General features: G+C 41.5%; 1 protein-coding gene across 1 annotated transcript; it reads left to right on the top strand.

The window, feature by feature from the left end:
* Positions 1-188: 188 nt before the first annotated feature.
* Positions 189-11236, top strand: ALDH8A1 (aldehyde dehydrogenase 8 family member A1). Its single transcript, XM_041469910.1, has 7 exons — positions 189-332; positions 4355-4502; positions 4881-5036; positions 6746-6895; positions 7509-7765; positions 8562-8723; positions 10129-11236. The coding sequence occupies exons 1-7, from the start codon at positions 195-197 to the stop codon at positions 10579-10581; spliced, it is 1464 nt and encodes a 487-aa protein (XP_041325844.1). The 5' UTR covers positions 189-194; the 3' UTR covers positions 10582-11236.
* Positions 11237-19605: the final 8369 nt, after the last annotated feature.

Here is a 19605-nt window from a genome sequence, read left to right as displayed (position 1 = left end):
TAATAGTAATTTTTTTTCTCCTTTGGTCTTTCCTGCTGTTGTTGCCAGGGTTTGTTCTCAGTTGTAAACAAGTGGTGCAGGGAAGACAGAGAGACGGGGGAGGAGTTCGGACTCACTGTGCAAATACGTACAGACATACTAATCTGAATTGATGCCTCGTTGAAAAAAATCACAGGTGAAGCAAGCAGCCAACAATGGCTCACTCAAAGGCTCTCTTAGTACTGGAAAACTTCATAGGTGGCAAATTTGTTCCTTGTTCCTCCTACATAGACTCCTATAATCCGTCCACCGGAGATGTCTATTGCAGGGTTCCAGACAGTGGCAAAGAAGAGGTGAGTACTATCCACATGTACAAAAAAAGTGAAAAATGTTAAATGCATGTAACAATAACCTTTTGAGTGAGAGAGGCTGGAGGTGAGAGAACAGAAAAATGATGACGTCAATGCCTAAACAAGTAAATTCTTGATTATATTGTAGTATTGTGTAATCTACTGCTGCAGCAGCAAATGCTGTCATTTTTTTTACATTTTGCTATTAGAAAGTTATGGTCTGGATTCTAAGCTGATGTGATCCAATAAAGCTTCAGTAACTTGCATGGAGCTCCTTCAGCCCACATGGTGGGAGATGTCTTGTGCAAAAGTTCACAATAACACCCAGACAGGCTGTAAATACAAACAGTCTGTGAGAACAGTGTTTATTATCTCTTCTGTAAATAAACTTAGAGGCACCATATGCAACTGTGTTCTCCGTTAGTGTCTCGATGATTTGCAGCTTTCATTTAAAAAGGGTTTTTGGCTTGCTGTCTCTTCTCTGAAAATGGTAAAAAGCTTTCAGACCTCTCTGGTTTTGATGTTAGCAGTTGGATATTCAGTGGTTGTGATGAGTGTGTTTCCTTATAACATACCCTCTCCTCTGCATATATAGGGTTTCCTGGTCTTGTGCTCCCTACTGGGGTGAATGTTTCCTGGAACATTGTACATATTCAGGTGTGGATGGGCAATGATGTTCACTGGGGGAGCTGCAGTTTCATTGATGCTGCTTTATAGGGGACCTTCAAGTCTGTGTCCAAAACAGTGTTTCAGACTTACTGAAGAGGAAAGTGACTGGACAAGCTTGGATAGCACAGAGGGCTTGGGAAATATTGTCAAATAGTGGACAGCATTTTGAAAATGTTTTTTAAAACAGAATACTGCAGCATGTACCTGTTCCCTTTGCTTGCATTTCAGCCTTATTGACAGCTTCTCTCAGCAGAAACCTTTGCACTGTAATTTCAACTGGGTAAATATTTGTTAGATGCTGATGACCAAGGGTTAAATAGTAACAGGTTGGGTTTGTTGGAATATATCTGTGTAAGTTCATTCCAATCCTAATTATGCCTGAAAACTTTGCTCTTTGATGTGCGGGAGCAAATCTTCCTGTCCATTCATATTTGCAAAATCATTACAACCAGAGAGATCTGAGAATGCCAGAGACTGCCGGTCACTTTAGAGATAAAGTTCAAGCATCCTAAGAGCAATGCTTTTCTCTTTCAGCTTTCTCAGTCAGTGTTTGTGTGTAGCAATGGGAACCCTGTTTAAAGACCTGTAAATTTGGTGAGTGCTTCAGTTCTGTTTTAGATAACTGCACAAGAAGGTTGTGCTCTGCAGAGCTGGCATCCACTGGGGACTGGTGGAATATGCTGAAGAAAATGCAATCACTACTTGAGGTTATCTAGAGATATCAAATAAGCATCTAGACAGAGTTCAACAAAGGACTCAGGATGCTGGTTTCTAGCAAGGTTCAATGTCCAGTTGCATATTATCTTGGTAAATTTTTCTGGGAAGTTAGGTGAAGCAAGGGGAGACAGTGAGTTTGTTGCTGAACCTGGAGTTTAATACCAGGTCAGCTGTTGTAGCCATTTTAGCCACTTTCTGCCAAAAACACTGAATGTATTTTTTTTCTAGGAGTCAGTTTGTTCCCCAGATAGGTATCTTAAATTCTACATGGCAGTACCACAGCAAGGCGAGCAGGTGCCGTGTATATCCAAAAGACAGGCTGATGAGGACTAATTAGTGCTGGCAAATATCTACTTCAAAAACACTTCTCTTTGAAGTACCTGGCTGCTGCACATCATCCTCTGCAAAAGCAAACATCTTGTCCTGAGGGCAGTTCAGCATTTTGATAGCAACCTTTTATGATGGGTCTGGATTGTGTGTTGTTTCTCTGTGTCTGTCTCATGCAGAAGAGGAAAGCAGAAGGAAGTGTTTCAGACACAGGAGTTCATAGTTGAATTCTTATGCATGCTTTCTTTGTGGCTTGACTTTCTTTGCTGGTTTTTGCTAATCAAACTAAGTAACTGTTTAACCTTTGTATGCTTAGTTCTTCTCTACAGATCTCTCTCCTTTTTTTCTCTTACATTTTCTTAATGTCTCCACTGCCACTTAATTCCTTCCTTTGCTAGTTTTTATTTCTGCTGTTTGTGAAAAAGCAATATTTTTGTCCTTCTTAACCCACTGAAGGGTTAAATGCAGACAGTATTGATGGTCTCCTCTCCTGGCAGCATCTGGTGGAAGAGGCCACAGAGGAGAGGACAGATCAGCAGCAGCAGAAGCACAGGATGGGAGCGTGGAAGAACAAGTTAATTAGTGAAGGTGGTATGGTTTCACAGAGGGTGAACATTTCAGGGTAGTGTGGCATCTGCACTGGACTCAGGAAGCTGCAGTTCCCCTTTCCCAGGCCTGGTTTGGTCCTGCTTCAGCTATTCAGTGGCTGACAGCCTGCTGCCATCGGTACTTGAGCAGGAGGTTGTGGAACTACAGTCGAAAGAGAAGAGTCTAGGTTTCTGAGCTTGGCCAGTGATCCATGTGACTCTCTGCATGTTGGTTTATTTCCCACCTTGCCCCCTGCACTGGTGGTGTTCTTGCTTTCAAAATCTGGGTGTTATTTTTACAGGGCCCATAAATTCTGATGTGTGTGGGAGGAGGAAGGAGAAGGGGTAGATAGATTTTATTTTTTTGCTTGTTTGAACTTTTGTGCCCTCATTACTTAAAAAGTCTTTGGAGTATCTGTAAATTATTTTGTGTTGGTTTTTACATGATCTGTCACAATCTAAAGGAACAAATTCAGAACTCAGTTTTGTGGAACTGGTGGAAAGGAGCCTTCAGTGGCTTCATGGGGGCTAGCAATATGGCAACATTCAGAGAGGTCATAATGGTGTGATCAATATTACATCAGCATCCTCCTAGTTATTGATTTCTGCAGATTTCCCAAACTGGAGAAATTGTATGAGCAAAATTTTAGGAACTCAGCTTTGACTAAACCACCACTTTGATGCATATATTAGACATTGGGAGGATGGCATAACTGTTGCATAGGAAGCAAATCTGGGAAATAGGGCAGTTAGTTAGAATATGGAAGGATATCGATCACCATCTTTAGTTAGTGTGAGACTGGTAAACATGAAGAAGAAATTGCTTATAAATCAACAGAGAGACGCAAGTAACTTCCATTTAAGAGTCCAGAGGAAATGATTGATGGGACAGAAAGCCTTCTGCTGAATTTTAATCCTTTGAAGATGGGTCTGCTTCAGAAAAGTGCTGGTAATCTGCCACTGTTCAGAAATGTCATGCTGAAGGACCATGCATCAGTCATGTACATCTCAAGCAAAATACTGATAGGAGTGGTGTGTATCTGTATAAATGCATATAATGATTCTGGCCTGTAGGCTTTGTTAGATGTCTGGTAAGAGAACTGACTAAACTCCCAGAGTTGAAAAAGGAACATTTTTTTTTCTGTGAGGGCATTAATGAATTTCTAGCTGTGATCAGGTAAGACAAAATTTTCCTCTGAGTGTCCATTCTCTAAATATATTCTTAGTCCTTGCTTGAACCAAATGATAGAAATCAAGAGCTAACTGAGCATCCAGCCCCTTACTTTCATCATTGCCTGTTGTGACTGAAGTCTTGTGTTGCAAGGGTTGTGCATGTTGAGACTGAAGCTGCATTTGCTCTAGGGAGATTCTTGCTCTTTCCTCCATGAGAAAAAAGATTTTTTTTGTTTTGGCCAGTGGCACCTGCTGATGCCAGTTGACCATTCCAGAATTTCTTCCAGGCCTGGAAGGTGGCCCACAAGTTGCTGTATTTGGAGAAAAACAAGAATTCCAGTGGAAGTTTCTTTTCTAGGTATTCTGTTTCAGTAACACTTCTTGAGTTATGGGGTAGTGTCTTGATAACAATGGAGAAGCTCTAAGGAATTGTCATCTCCCCAGCAATGTGGTCTGGATTATTAGTCTCTGAAAAATAAATTTATCTGCTGAGTGTTTAATATTTTCTTAAGCCTTTCATTAGCATTCACCATCCCTCTTTTGCTTTTTTAGGTGGAATCTGCTGTCAAAGCTGCCAAAGATGCCTTCCCAATTTGGTCCTCAAAAAGTCCATTGGAAAGATCTCAGATCCTGAACAAGCTGGCAGACCTGATTGAACATGATCTGGAAGCATTTGCACAAGCAGAGTCAAAAGATCAGGGTAAGAACTGGAACAGTTGTTCTCAAATAATTGTGCCTTGCTGAATACTGAAGTGGAGGATTTGGATGAATTTTTTTTTTATGGTATGAACTGTTGGAGCAAATTGGAGTAGATGTGCATGAACCTTGAGGAGGTTTTGGATTTGGGATTCCTGGGTGATTCTTGATTTTCAGAATTACTGACTTTGACTTCAGTTGTCAGATATTTGGAATTGCTGGAGAGGAGCTGTTGTCATTGACTACATTTGTGCTGTGCTGGCGATTACTTGGGCACAGGACAAAAGACATTTCCCAAAAGATACACCAATCAACTTTGAGAGCAGGCTATAAAGCAGTGTTTCTGTTCATGATGACAGCAGCATGTTTGTTTTTGTTTCAGGAAAAACTATTACATTTGCCAGAACAGTGGACATCCCTCGGGCTGTGCACAACTTCCGATTCTTCGCCTCTTCCATCCTTCATCACGTCACAGAGTGCACCGAAATGCCAACCATGGGCTGTGTCCACTACACCTCGAGGGCACCTGTGGGAGTTGGTATGCTGAAAAGCTTGGCAAAATGTCTGCCTCCGTAAGGGCTCAGCAAAGAGTTTTTGAAAGCATTTATTATCTCTGAGTCATGTGCTAAACATGGGCTTGCCTGCTAAAGCATCAGCAACTCCGTGTAAAGTCAGTTGCGCGACTTCATGGCAAAAAAAAGAAAAAAAGACTCCATACCTAAAAAGCTTCATCTACTGCTCTCACCTTCACAGTCTCTCTTGTGTGTGTCTGTGGGTGAGCATTACAGCTGTGGATCAGTGCGATGTGCAGAGCACTGAGCTCCTGCTCCAGTGGGCAGAGTGGGATGCCCCTCTCCTTTGGGAATGCAGTAGTAGTCCGTGACCCGGGTGCACGTGGGTGAATAAACCACTCTAGCTGGGGAACTGCTGAACTCAGCCACTAGATGCTGCTGCTGCTTCAGAAGATAAAGTGGTTGTCCTAAGCTGACAAGTTGCCGCGTTGTAATGATTTCATTATTAGGTTATGTTATACATATAGTACAAATAACATATGACATTAAATATTTGTGAGTTCTCCACATTACACTTGAATTACTTAAAAGGTAAAATTGGCTAACTTAGAGGACCCTGTTAAAACTTTTCTTGAGCAGTGAAGAACGTGACTTTCTGGTAAAATTATTCTCATAAGGAAAAGTCCCTCACTGAATCTGCTCCATCAAACAGAAAGAAATCCTGTGGCTTTTGTAAGGAGTAACACATGACAATTACAGATTTTTTTTCATAATTTCCTATTAATATGTAAATTGAAAATATTTCTAAAGGCAATTACCGAAAATAATTCTGATCTTTCAGCAATTCATGGGAGCAACAGTTTATATAGTGATAAATTTTGGCACTCATAAGTTAGACTAAAATTTATCTGGAAAATGCATACTGTATATTATACAGAGTTTGTTTAATATTAAAATTGAAAAATAAAAAACAGCTTTAAAGAGCAAGAGAAAGCAGGAATATGATCTGAGCTGGCACATTCAGCTTGGAGAAGAGAAAGCTCTTGGGAGAGGTGTAAGAGAGCTTAAGAGAGAGAAACTTTTTACAAGGACATGTGGTGATAGGATAAGGGAAAATGGCTTCAATGTGAATAAGTGTAGGTTTAGATTAGATGTTAGGAAGAAATTCTTTACTGTGAGGGTGATGAGACACTGGTACAAGTTGCCTGAAGAAATGGACAATGCACCAACCCTGGCAGTGTTCAAGGCTAGGTTAGATGTGGCTTTGAACAACGTGGTCTAGTGAACAGTGTCCCTGGGGGGTTGGAACCAGATGATCTTTAAGGACCCTCTCAATCCAAACCATTCTATAATTATTTTCACTTGTTCTTTGCTAACACAAAGTATTACCACAGACAAGTTGTTGCAAATTATTGTTATGGCTAACCTTGCATTAATGTTCGTGCAAAACATTAAAAAACTCATTGAGACTATAAGATTCTGCCCTGAAGAAGCAGCAAAACTTATTCAGAGAACTCAGCTGATCACTTTTAGAACCATTTGCACAGGTCTTTTAAGACGTTATCTCCCTGTTTGCAGAGAAATGCTGCAAATTTATTGTACATATTGTCTGGAAATAAAAAGCCATGGCCAAATTCTCTTCATAGATCTGAATTGGTGTATATAATTCTTGAGGTCAGAGAAATGAGTTTTGTATCCCAGCAGACTGACCTGTCTTTGTGGTTTTGTTTTGTAGCTGGTTTAATCAGTCCTTGGAATTTGCCACTCTATTTGTTGACTTGGAAAATAGCTCCTGCCATTGCATGTGGAAATACTGTGGTTGCCAAGCCAAGTGAGATGACATCTGTCACAGCCTGGATGATGTGCAAGCTCTTGGAGAAAGCAGGTAAGTCCTGCAGCATGCAAAGGAACAGGAATAGAATGGAAATGCTTGTCTGTTCACCAGGTGTTTTTTAGTTGAAATCAGAAGGGGCTCAAAGGCTTTGGGAAAGACTGCTGTAGCTGAATGTTCCACTGGAGAACAAAAGGCTTTCTCTGTCCTCATACTATCCTGTTTCCCATATCCAGCTATTGCTCATTTTTCCCACTATCTTCTGATGAAAAGTTTTGCCCTCATCTCCTAAGTCTGTGGTGCAAGAAAAGGAGCCATGAGGGAATAAAGGAGTGAGAATCAGCTCTTGGTAACTCTGTCACAGCTGTATTTGGTGCACTATTAATTAAAACTGGGAGAACAATTTCTTGTTCCCTGAATGACTGTACTCTGCATCTCTGGTGATGCACGTCGGATAAGTTTGATTAGTGGGACTGCTTTTATCATTTAACCCATGACCCATAGAGCTGTCTAACATTGTGCATTTCAGCTGCTACTGAAGTTGAGGGTTAGTATTTTTTGCCCTCGAGCTGCTGGTAACTTTCTAACTTCAAGGACAAAGCAAAGTGAAGTGACAGCCTCGGAGAGACAGGAGGGTACAATGACCGTGTGCCTTTGTTCCCATCAGGGGTGCCTCCTGGGGTGGTGAATGTCGTGTTTGGAACTGGGGCCAAGGCAGGAGAGGCCCTGGTGTGCCACCCTGATGTGCCTCTGATCTCCTTCACGGGCAGCACGCTGACGGCCCAGCGGATCACGGAGAAAAGCGCTCCACACTGCAAGCGCCTCTCGCTGGAGCTGGGAGGCAAAAACCCTGCCATCATCTTTGATGATGCCGACTTGAGCCAGTGCATTCCCACCACCGTGAGGTCCAGCTTTGCCAACCAGGTACTTCCTGCCCCTGTAACACACAAACCCCGTTGGCAGCAGGATGGGACCATGTCTGAGGGTTTGTGTGCATGCTGCACCTACCTTTGGATCTGAATCTCAAATTGTCAAGGTCTATTTCAAGATCGTGTTTGAGAAAATCCTAAGTAGAAAAATATGAAAAAGTTTTCATTATTCCACAGGGAGGGACACAGAGTAATAAAAGGCTCTTCTTTGTGCTCTCCATCAGAAGATAACAAGGTGTTATTACTCCTCTCAAAGTACATACATTTCTTATCTCTCAGGGAAGTAGCTGCTTTAAGTTCCACTGAGTAAGAAAGTGGAAGCATGTTGATTTGTTAGAATTAAATTAGGGGACTTCCCCCAAAATTTTACCAACATTATTCTTCCCCCATCACCCCCCTCAGGAGAGAGCACCAAAGCCAGGAAATTATATCTGGGCAAATATTAGAAAAATAGCTTGGTATCAGAGAGAGATTATCAGGAAATGGAGAGAGATCGTTCAGAGTTGGAAATCATGTTTCCTATAAAAGATGTTGGAGAAGATAACATGTAATTTATAAAATTAAATTACTTATGGTAGTGATTGCATGATACTGATACAGTTTTGCCTTTTCCTTCTTTTGTTTTTTATCTGGAAAAAAATCCCACTTTGCAGTGCTGGTTAATGTAGTTTGTGCTCCCGAGGATGCAGGGACACAAGTGAACTGGGTTGTAATTCCTAATATATGTCAATAGTGCAATGTATTATGAACCAATATTATTGATTTCTAATTTGTTTCTTTCTTTTTGGTAGGGTGAGATCTGTCTCTGCACCTCCAGGATCTTTGTTCAGAGGGGAATTTACAGTGAGTTTTTGAAGAGGTTTGTGGCAGAGGCCAAGAAGTGGAAGACTGGGAATCCCTCAGATCCTACAATCGATGTGGGAGCACTAATAAGTAAAGAGCATCTAGAAAAGGTGATGCTACATGGAGTTTATGTGATTTCATCTCATCTTTTAGAGGGCTATAAGGTAGTTTCAGGACTATGTGGGAAAGGATCTTGTCATCTCCAGGATCAGCTCTGAGGGATGATAACTCAAAGCCATTATAAGGTGTATTTTTAATGAGGTTTCTGTTACCTGTGGCTTGGGATCATGTGATTACTCTGAAAAAAAAATCAAACCCTGAGGAAAATAATTTAAAATGGCAAAAGAAATTTCCCCCTGCTTGAATGAGATAATTCTAAGTCCTGAATTTATACTCACAAATCTTAGAGTTCAACAATATTTTCTTGGATTTTAGTAGTGCATTTGCTAAGATCACTGATTTACCTAATAAGTTAGTTGACGAGGTAAGAGTTTTATTTTTACATCACTGGCAAATTCTGTCTTGTACAAAACAGTTTCCTAGAACTGCTTGCAGTAATTTGTAATGCTCTATGTGGGGAGAGCAGCTGAGATGGTGCGCAGTTAGACACCGACTGCTTTAGTGGCTTATATGAAATGAAAGTTGTGTCAGAGTTCAGGGAGAGCAAATGCTTATATCCCAGAACTCTCTGATGCAAGAAGCAGACTGAAAAACCACAGAGTGAGAGAAAACCAGACCTTTGATATGCTTCCCTGATGCCTCAGAAGGTTCTCCAGGTTCTTTTTTTCTGAAGTAGAGTGGTAGCAACACCCACTTCCTGAGGTCCTTAGTCTGTAGCACCACAGAGAACTTCCAAGTTTTACCTACCAAGGCGCCTAAAAGAAGAAAAAGATAAGGAAGTCCTGTGGTATCTCTGTGGTCTTTCCCTAAGGAGAGAAACCAGGCAGAGACTGCAGAACAGCAGAAGCAGATCAACAGTACATCCTATGTGTTCAAGGTAGCAAGCATATGGTAGCAGCAGCCATGGAAACATCTTTAATCATTTATTCATGAGATTTTCTGTACCATTCATAGCTTCATCATCCTAGTGGCATGTAAACATTGAAAAGCCTTGCCTGTGAGGCAGGAAAATACTACTGATTCCTTGGAGTAAATGCGTGAACCATGGCAAACTGGGATACATGGCAAACTGCTTCTGGGAGAGGGGAGGGAGGCTCTGGAACCACTTGTATTTTCACCAAGGATCCTACCCTTTTGACAATACTTAGTGGGAAGGGCCAGCAGTGTTGTTTGCTAGGCTAGTAAGTGTTAGGAAAGAGAAAACAATTACTTTTTCAGCAAGAAATACACAGCTTTGCATACAAAGAAGCATAACAGCAAAATTTAGGGAATGCTGCCCTCTGTTGTAAGAGGGCAGCATGTTCCAGCTGGAATTGTTCAGGGGCTTCTGCTGATTTGTGAACTCTTGGGATTTGGTGTCCTTTAGCAGTGATGTTTTTATTGCTGCTTCCCCAGGTAAGGACCTACGTGAAGAAAGCCCAGGCTGAAGGAGCCAGGGTCCTCTGTGGAGAGGGAGTGGATCCTTTGGCCCTCCCACCTGGCAACCAGAAAGGCTATTTCATGTTGCCCACAGTTATTGCTGAAGTCAAGGATGAATCTTGTTGCATGCAAGAAGAGATCTTTGGTCCTGTGACATGTGTGGTAGCATTTGATACAGAAGAGGAAGTGATCAGAAGAGCCAACGGTGTGAAATACGGCTTGGCAGCCACGGTGTGGTCCAGCAACGTGGGACGCGTTCACAGGGTGGCACGCAGGCTGCAGTCTGGATTGGTGTGGACCAACTGCTGGCTTGTGAGAGATCTGAACTTGCCATTTGGTGGGATGAAAGCCTCAGGCATAGGCAGGGAGGGAGCAAAGGATTCCTACGAGTTCTTCACTGAGGTCAAAACCATCACAATAAAGCACTGACATATGTCAACGGCAGTATTTTAGAGTGAAATAAATGACAGCAATTTGAGTTACCAAAAATGGCTCCTTAGAATATAGACTGCTATTGTGGCCATTCCTTTCTTGAACTTTGGTCAAGTAATATCAATGACAGCTGAAAATGATCATCCCAAATGCTAATGTTAAAGTCAGTTTTTCATGTTGGATGAGAAGGTCAGTGTGGATTCCACAGTCAAGCCATCCCAAGCCAGATGACTTGCCTGTCTTACAGGTCCTAAATATTTTTGATATTTTTGATATTTCTGCCTCAAAAATCTGTCCCTTTAAGGCAGATTGGAGAAAGAGTAATATATTATAGTAGCTCTGGTTTGCGAATTACCTTGAGGGACAAAGTAGCAAGTACTACATGGTGAGACTGATATTGTAAAGGGGAATCAGCTCATTTTCACTCTAAACAGTGTGGTCCACACATCCACCCATGTTGCACTTCACTGATATCAGACAAGGTTTGATACTACACTACACTGAAAGCCTGAGAAACTCTCTTCAACCTGCTAAGTGGTTTTAAACTGTAGGGTCATGACATTCTCTTGATAGTCATGGAGACAATAAATGTTTTCATTATAACCTTCTTTATGGTAGGGAGTTGAATCATCCTAATACCTGTTCTCTGACTATTTTGAAATTAAAGCCTTTTGTCACTTCAAGACCTCAGTGATAGTGGTTTTTACATCCCTGCACAAAAATATTGGCTGCATCACAAACAGCGTCACTCCTCTTTAATAGAACCCAGAATTTACTCCTGAGAGAACGAACTGTTGGAAATGTTTGTCACCAAAATATAAAACCACTTCCAACTCTTCCTCTTCCTTTTGTTTGCAGGGATTTTTTTTAATCGGGTATCTCACAAACTTGTTTGCTTTGAACAAAAAGAGAAATAGAGTTGGATACACCTGCAGAGGATGCCACCTGGTTGCAGATTTTTTTAATCGGGTATCTCACAAACTTGTTTGCTTTGAACAAAAAGAGAAATAGATACACCTGCAGATGATGCCACCTGGTTGCAGGGCAGACCTAGCAACCAGGCTGGAACTGTGGGCATTTGATGGATTTCGTACAAGAATCCCCAGCCAAAGGCATGTTAAGGAAATACGTAAAAATTATGGGCTTAGTGAATTGATGCATTCTGAGGAAGCACTTTATTTTAAAAATGCCTAGGACTATTCAAGACCATGTGGTGGCAGCAGAACACCTGCTTTGGTGTTTTTAATCCCAGTCAGTCAGCTGGGAGGGGAATAAACAGCTATCAGAGCATGTTTCATTCTGCTAATTTCCTTTCTATTTACACATCCTGTTTGGAAGAGCACAAGAGCCCAAAAGCTGTGAAACGGTTTATTAGTTGGGGGGTGACGAGGGCATGTGGGGGGCAGACATTTTCAGCAACAGCAGATGGGATATTGCACAATTAGTAGAAATGGATGGATACCTTCCCCCATCTGGATCTGGTCTAGGTTCAGGTTTAATGAGGTGAATTTGCTTCCAGGGGTTGATTTTATCATCAGTGTGATGGGTGATTTCTATGTGTATTTCACATGCTGGAGACAAAGGTCTGTGTGTCATCTATGTGATTCTAGCCCAAGACATCAGAGGTGGAATCGTGGGTGGGGTGGAAAAAGAGCTCTGCAGGACCCCCAGGTGTGGGATATGGAGATGGTGGCCCTGTGTCCAGCACGACTGTGAAGATTTCTCAGAGGTGAAGTTCTGGGAAGCCCCATTCTGTCATCCTTGTCTCCAGCACCTCAGAGAGGTAAGGGAAGTCTGCTGATGCTAATGATGCTGCTGACTTTTGGGCAGGAGGGAGAGACCATGTGAAAATACAAAATATTGTCCCTTTCTGCATTTTCCATCTCTAATTGGTGGACTCCTCAATTCTACAGTTAATGTGCAGTTCAAGTACCTTGCTTATTCTACTATTTCGTGTCCTTTTATGTCACTAGACATTCACACATGTACAGATGTGAGGGTGTTACCCAGTGGGGACAGTTCCTGCCAGTAGTAATGGGTAATCCTTGCATTTCCCATGACTACCTCCAGCCTCAGGTCCTAGCCCCAAAGGGAGCTGCTGGTGCTTGTGGCAGTGAAGCAGGTGCCATGGGACAGGTTACCTGCTTGTACCAGGAGCACTCTGTAGGCTCACAGAATTTTCCTATATAACAAGAGCTATAAGCTTTCCCATGTTTTTTATTCAGACTGACTTCCAGTGTAGCAACATGTATGGATAACTGTCTCATCTTACAGATGGAGCAGTCCAAGGACTTCTTCCTACAGTTAATGAAGGTGCCTATTACAGCTGCTTTGTTCCTGAGTTTTCTGCTCTCACTCTAAGTGGACAGTGAAGAGGATATCCTGGAGGATGAGGCAGGCTGATCCATGTGATGAGCCTGATGGGTCTTTAGGCTACGTGTTCTGGAATTTTCCAACATGATAGTAAAGCTTTTTTTTTTTTTTTTTTGTAGACTGCCCTGGCTTGAGCATGAAATCATGTGGCCATTGTGAGGATTTATTTAATTACTGTTATGTAAATCTCAAAGAGTTGCTCCATCTGTTAATTCTTACTGATGGAGTGAGTACAGTTCAGTTTAACACTAGAAGATTATCTCACTGGTGTGAGATGATTACTTTACATGGGGAACTATTAATATATTTGCCATCCTCTACAGCTCTCAGTTAGCACAGGGTTATTTCTGTTCTATTTCAGATCTTTTCTCAGCCTATTTATGTCTGTACCCAGTTATTGTATAATGCTGAAAGCAGCTTTGCCTAGGGAGACTCTGCATGTAGTTTGGAGAGGGGACACATCAGCAGTGATGTTTATGTTCAAATCAAGCTATGTCTATGTTCCCACAGTGTTTGTAACTCAAGCAAAGCAAGACCTTTGTAAAACTCTCAGGGATGAAAACAGACTTGATTTTTGTGTCAGAGAAAGTTTCCTGTGTAACTTAAATGTGCAGAACAAAAATGTAAACCAGTCTAGTAAGCTAGACTGACTTTAAAACCCAAGCTTTGAATTTCTGAACTTCAGAAGAAAGCTACACCTTAAGATTCAACTTCACACGTAGAGTCAGATACTTAAGACTTTCCTCTTATGAACAACAACAAATAAAGGAAAAGGGGGAAAGAAAGAGAGTGGGATTGTGAGGGAACAGTGAGGAGTTTCTTTCCAGGCTTGTCTTCAGGGCTTAGGTTTAAGTTTTTGCTCAGCCTTGAAGCTTGAGCTCAACACCTGTCTCAGCTCTAAAAAGGATACTGGCTGATGTGTCCAAGTACTTGTCCTCAAGCTTCTTATTAAACTAGAGGATTTTCTGTGTGGTGGGAGAGTGAAAAATGAGAATGGAATGAAATTTTCTTAGTCTTAGAGTAAGACCAGGGTCTCACTTTCCACCCTTGATGGTCATTAAATATGCTATAGAAAGCTAAATATAATGAATAAAGGAAACCAACAACAGTTGCAGGAAATTCTGGAACTTTTTCTTAATTGAATTCTGTTCCCCTCCTTTCCAAGCATTTGTTTTTGCGCTTGGAGGGTGATGTTTGTACTTAAGGGACAACAATGCACAAGGTTTTTTTCTAGAATACCTCAAATCTCTGTTGATAACAGTTGTAATTTAGGTGAAGATTGGGGTATAATGAGAAAAAGAGGGAAGCCCTGCAGTACTGTAACTGGTTAAATAGGATGCATCTTAATGCAGCTGAAGGCTAGTTATGCAGCCAGAAACGATGTGTATGGTGCTGCCTCCTGAAAAGGAGCAGCTGAAACGGATTTGGAGATTATGAGGGAAAGTGCAATCAGTGTGAGAATACCAGTTCAGCCAAAGCAGCCCAACAGTGTAGAACTCAGCCTGAGCTCTGCCACATCATTGCAATTAACAGGAGAGCCAGCATGATGCTGTAGAGAATAAGAACTGTGCTAAATCTGCAAGTAATCTTTACCTTTGTATGTAACATTACTGTCATGTTGTGCATCTATTTCTGTTCTTTTTATCAGAGAGATTTGGAGGGAGGAAAATAACTCCAAATTCTAAAGAAAGTCCTTCTAGTGTGGGACTTGGATGATGTGTTGCAACACCTTTTGGTTTCATAAGCACCAGTTTTGCCAAGACAACTGTTGTGTGTGTGTTCATATGCAAGGAAGCAATTGCAGGGGTCGGTGATGAGTCCACAGGGACAGATGCACACTCCTGGGCTTCTGTGTTGAAGAGCAAGTTTTGCCTCTTAAAACACAGGAGGTGGAGCAGCACACCTGACTGGTGTGTTCTCTGGTGGGTGAATTAACCACAGCACAGCCTGCCTTCTGTCATCTCTCTCTGGCACCAGGTGTCCTTAACAATATCCTAGAAAATGCAGATGCTCCCACAGGAGGGAGCACAAGGGTCCTGGATGGGCAGTTGTTTAAGGTGGAAAGAGGAAGATGGAAGTTGTGACCTGCCAGGTGGATCAGGCCAAGGTTTCTCACCTGGATGCTACCACTCCGTTTTTGTCCTGTGCTTTGGGAAGGTGTGCTGGACCTTGCAGCTTGGCAAGGAGTGCCTGGTCCAAGGAGCCCACTGGGCCATGAGGAGGTGACAGACAGATGCTGGGCTGCAGTGAGGCTGAGGGAAAAGCACTTGTGCATCTTCCCCATAGGCATGTGGGGCCTTTGGGCAGTTACATGAAAGATGAAATAAGAACATTTCTCTGTGTGTAACAGCTTCTGTGGGGTGCCCAGATATGATAATGATGAGGTTTGTAATATTACTCAAACCCACAAAAGGCTTCTTCCAGGGTATTGCTAATGAGAGCTATCTCCTGGTTTCAGAGAAATGGAAATAATTACAGACTATTTATTGTGAAATGAGGACACACATTCATTCACAGGGAGCTAAACTTGTCCAATTAACTCTGAGCTCCTGAAATAATAATGAAAAGATTATGCTACCATTTTAGTAATTGGATTTTCTCTTCCTTTGGGAGCAGTGCCTATTAAAGTAGTGGTCTATCCTTGGTTACAGAGAGATTTCATGTTTTTCTTCAAGTTTGGCTGACCCAACAAAAAAGTCAGGCAAAGTCACATTTTCTGCAGCTGTAAAATGACATTTTTCAGAGGTTGACTTATTAAAAAAAAAAAAAAAGAAAAAAGAAAAAAAAAAGAAAGAACATTTCCTAATGTTGCCTTACTTTTTTTTAAACTGATTTGTTTACACTTACTTGGCTGCAGTGAATTGACTGTGTTTCGCTGATGAAAATATGAGTTCTTGTCCTCAGGATGAACGCCAAAATGTTTGTTGGTGGAAGCAGCAAAATGACTGTCTGGGGTTCTCTTTGGGATTCTTGCGGTGAAATATCCATGTTTTCACATGAGTACTTATTAGTTGAAAGTAGGTAATTTCAGTCCTGCTGAATGGCTGTATTTCAGTCGCTCTTTTCCAAGGAGACACTGGAGCCAGTTTTCCAAGTAAAGGACATTGAGTAGGTTTGATAAGATAACCTTAGAAGTTTGATTAGGAAATTACCTCCTTCCTGTGCTGGTTTGCTTCCAGAGCTGCACAAAGCTTTTTGAGGATGGAAAGGATACTTTTGTAACCCATAATTATATTCCTACAGTTCATCATTTTTTCCTGAGTTGTCAGTTTTGCCTACTCAAATGCGCAGTGTGGAGAGTTTTTTTGGACGGTCAAATGTATCCCTGTCCTTTGTGGCTTTGAGTCATATGGGACAGGGGTGAAAACCAAAATTCAACAAGAGCCACATGCACTAGAATTTGTTGGTGATTCAGGGAGAAATTTGCTGTTACAGCGCTGTGAGATTCTTCTAATCAGTTGACCCCTGCAAGGAGCTTCAGGCTGCTTCCTCTGTTGGTGATATGTTTTGAAACCTCTGCTTTATGTTTAAAAAATAAGTATGTGTATATGCATAACTGTTTAGATATGCAGTTTCCACAGTGTGGTGCTTCAGTCAGAAGGGCAAGCTGAGGTATTGATCCAAGTACTTCCAAAGAAACTCTCACTCATGTTCTGAGACCTTACTTCCCTGTTCAGTTTCTTTCCATGAGCAGCCCGAAGGAAAACAAGTTTTTTAGATTCCCGAGCTCTCTGTTCTTGTACACCATGCTATGTATTTGTCATGCTTAACACCATTCACTCACCGAAATAATAAAACTACCTTATTTTGAGAACAAGGGTTCAGGGGAGGTCACATTCCCCTCAGCTGATACAAATCAATGTCTACCTTTGATAGTCAGCTGGTGGTTTGATTGTGCTTTTGCTGTCATCCTGCCTAAGACTCACTTTTCCTCCCAGGGTCCAACTAATGCCTCTTTTCCACAGTGGAACTAGAGCATTGTTTACCAAAGCAAACTGTGCTTCTTTGCCTGAGAGATGTAGCTGTTCACCACTGGGGAGGGAAGTAATTCCTCCCATTATTCTTCCTGAGGTTTGGCTAAGTTATTGCAGTTCATGCAGTTTGGATGTAAGGACAATAATGTTCTGTCTAAGGACAAAATACAGGTACATTCCAGTTTGATTTTTAAATATGCTCATTCTTTCCTTCCTAATTAATATTTAGAACTATGCTGCCATGTACTCAGAGTCACTTGCTGTTTTGCTACTACGTACCACTTCTCACCAGTGTTAGTCAGTGATATGAATTATTTAATGGGCATACTGTGCGACAGAAACAGCATTTTTAGCTGGGCTGTTACATATTTGGACAGACACAGAAATAATTGCTTTTTGAGGGAGCTGTCAGAAATCAGCTTTTTAAAACTATGAGCCCTGAATGCTGAAGAAAATGTTGTAATGTTCCAGCCATATTGACTCCATTTGTGTTACCTGTCAAAAATAGGCAATGAAATCACAGCTCTGACTGAGATACAGCTGGGAAACACCAGTTTCTAAGCAACCCTTAGGCTCTAAGTAAAACTTAGATGAATAATCCTACAATTGGACAATTTCTCTTTGTGCACATTCTATGCAGCATTGATCTGCTTTTTATGAGGTTGGAAAAGATAGATTCTGGTTATCTGTTCTTAACACTTCCTTTGAAGGTATTTCCACCTTCAAAGCATTATATGAACTTTAGTTAATTAACCTTCTTTAGACATCTTACATCTGGAAATGTGAACCATTTTTCTTCTTGCTGCTGAGGCTATTTAAGGACAGACTGTACTGTAATGCCTGCAAGACATTTCTTCAAAGTGAGTTGAGGGTAGTTTTTTCCCTCACGCAGTCATGTTCTGAATGGTTTGACTGATCTCAGCAGAGAAGAAAGTTGCTTTGTACAGATGAGGCAGAATATTCCTGCCTGAAATTTTCTTGCTTAGTCCTTTCTTTGGTGGTAATATGATCTATGTTGTCGCCAGGCATCCTGGAAAACTAACTGCTGGAACTCAAGGGAAAAGGTGTCAGCTGGTGTGTACTCTGGCTGCTGGGTCTGCTAGGGATGAGTTAAAGCAGAGCTGAGGTAGAAAGAGTGAAAGATTTCGGTGTGCATCACTGGGAGGTCAGACACTAATTCAGGAAGGCTGGTTAGTTCTTGTTTCACTGTAGATGAATATTGTAAATCAATTTATATACCTCTAAATAATAAAGATACTTAAAGTAACAGCAGATGTAAAGAAGGAGAATAAGTGAGGACTGGACTCCAGTAAAACTCAGGAAAAAAAAAAAAACCAACAAACTTTTATAGGGGGGTTGTTGACTTTTGCCTTTGAGATCATTCAAATCATGCAGAAAGAGAAAAAGCAACTGCTGACAATCATCTGTGCGCAGGAAAATAATAAATCTATGGCAATATTCTGAACAATACAAAATGTTCCTTTGGATTTCACTGCCATGAAATAATAGAAGAGCTTAACTTATTTTGGTTTTAGGAATCATTAAGGGCTGGAGTTGTACTCCATGGACTTGTCACTGGGATGCTGTCAGATTTTGAGTGCTCTTGAAAGAGCTCTGTTCCTTGAAACTAAGTCAGGTAATTTTTATGATTAATTCACAGCACTCTTTCTCTTTCCACATGTGGCTACTTAGCTATCCTCTGAGTTAAATTTAAGAAATGTGAACACTCACAGTAGTGATTGTGCATGAACTAAGCCCTGCATGATCAGAGCAGCAGGTGCATTAGATGTGCCAAATCAGGGTCATTTAATTCTTAACTAAACTGGAAGTTTCCTGGGGTTTCATGAATGAAATTCATGTGAATTTTGGTTTGGTTTTATTCTATGTGGTCCTGAACAATTTATCGTGCTTTGAATAGATATGATTTCTGGTCCTGTAGTTCTCCATGAAGAACACTTGGTATCAGAAACATCAGAATGGTAATAACTCTTATTTCTCTGTAGGGGAGACTGATAGCTACTTTGTGGATGGAAAAATGTGAATGAGGACAGTGCTTTCTAGTCCTAGGAAAGATGCTGAATGCAGCATTTTGTTCTTCCAACATCAGTGGATGCCTTTTTCCCATCAGGGACAGTTTTGCTGTGGACAGGTAAGTGTGGGGGTGAGCTCAGACCAGCCCTGCAGAGCTGGGAGGACTCAGCCCATTCTCAGTACTTGGCTTCTGGTCATCACAATAGGAAGTTTGGTCAAGCACAGCTCCAGCTCTTAACTTTCCACTTAGAGCAGCAATTCTGCCTGGAGTGGGATGGAGCAACAGTAAAGAGACAGTCAGGCTGTGTGACCAAAGTGTTGTTTATAGATGACTGTATATCTCAGATCAGGGGCAATGCAGTCAAATCTTTGTAAAGACCACATCCTGACCTGAGAGGTGAGGGTCACGTTGCCACATCTGGAAATGAGAAACCTTTTCTTACAATTCTTGTAAACGTCAAGACTAAGTGATGAGCCTTGGGAAAAGGTGAGGGGAATCTCCCCACCCTATCCACGGACCTTTTGGCACGGCATTGTGCATTGTGAAACCCTGGGTGATAAAAGGAGTGCTGCTATTTCTGTCCTTTGGCACTGCTGGTTCCCTGCTGCAGGTTCACAGTGACAAACTGGCCGTGAGCTGCTT

Source organism: Pyrgilauda ruficollis, unplaced genomic scaffold (genome assembly GCF_017590135.1).
Source record: "Pyrgilauda ruficollis isolate IOZ18807 unplaced genomic scaffold, ASM1759013v1 scaffold24, whole genome shotgun sequence".
In the NCBI taxonomy this organism is placed as follows: domain Eukaryota; kingdom Metazoa; phylum Chordata; class Aves; order Passeriformes; family Passeridae; genus Pyrgilauda; species Pyrgilauda ruficollis.
Note: the sequence above shows the minus strand (reverse complement) of the source record. Positions and strands in the feature narration are given on the sequence as shown.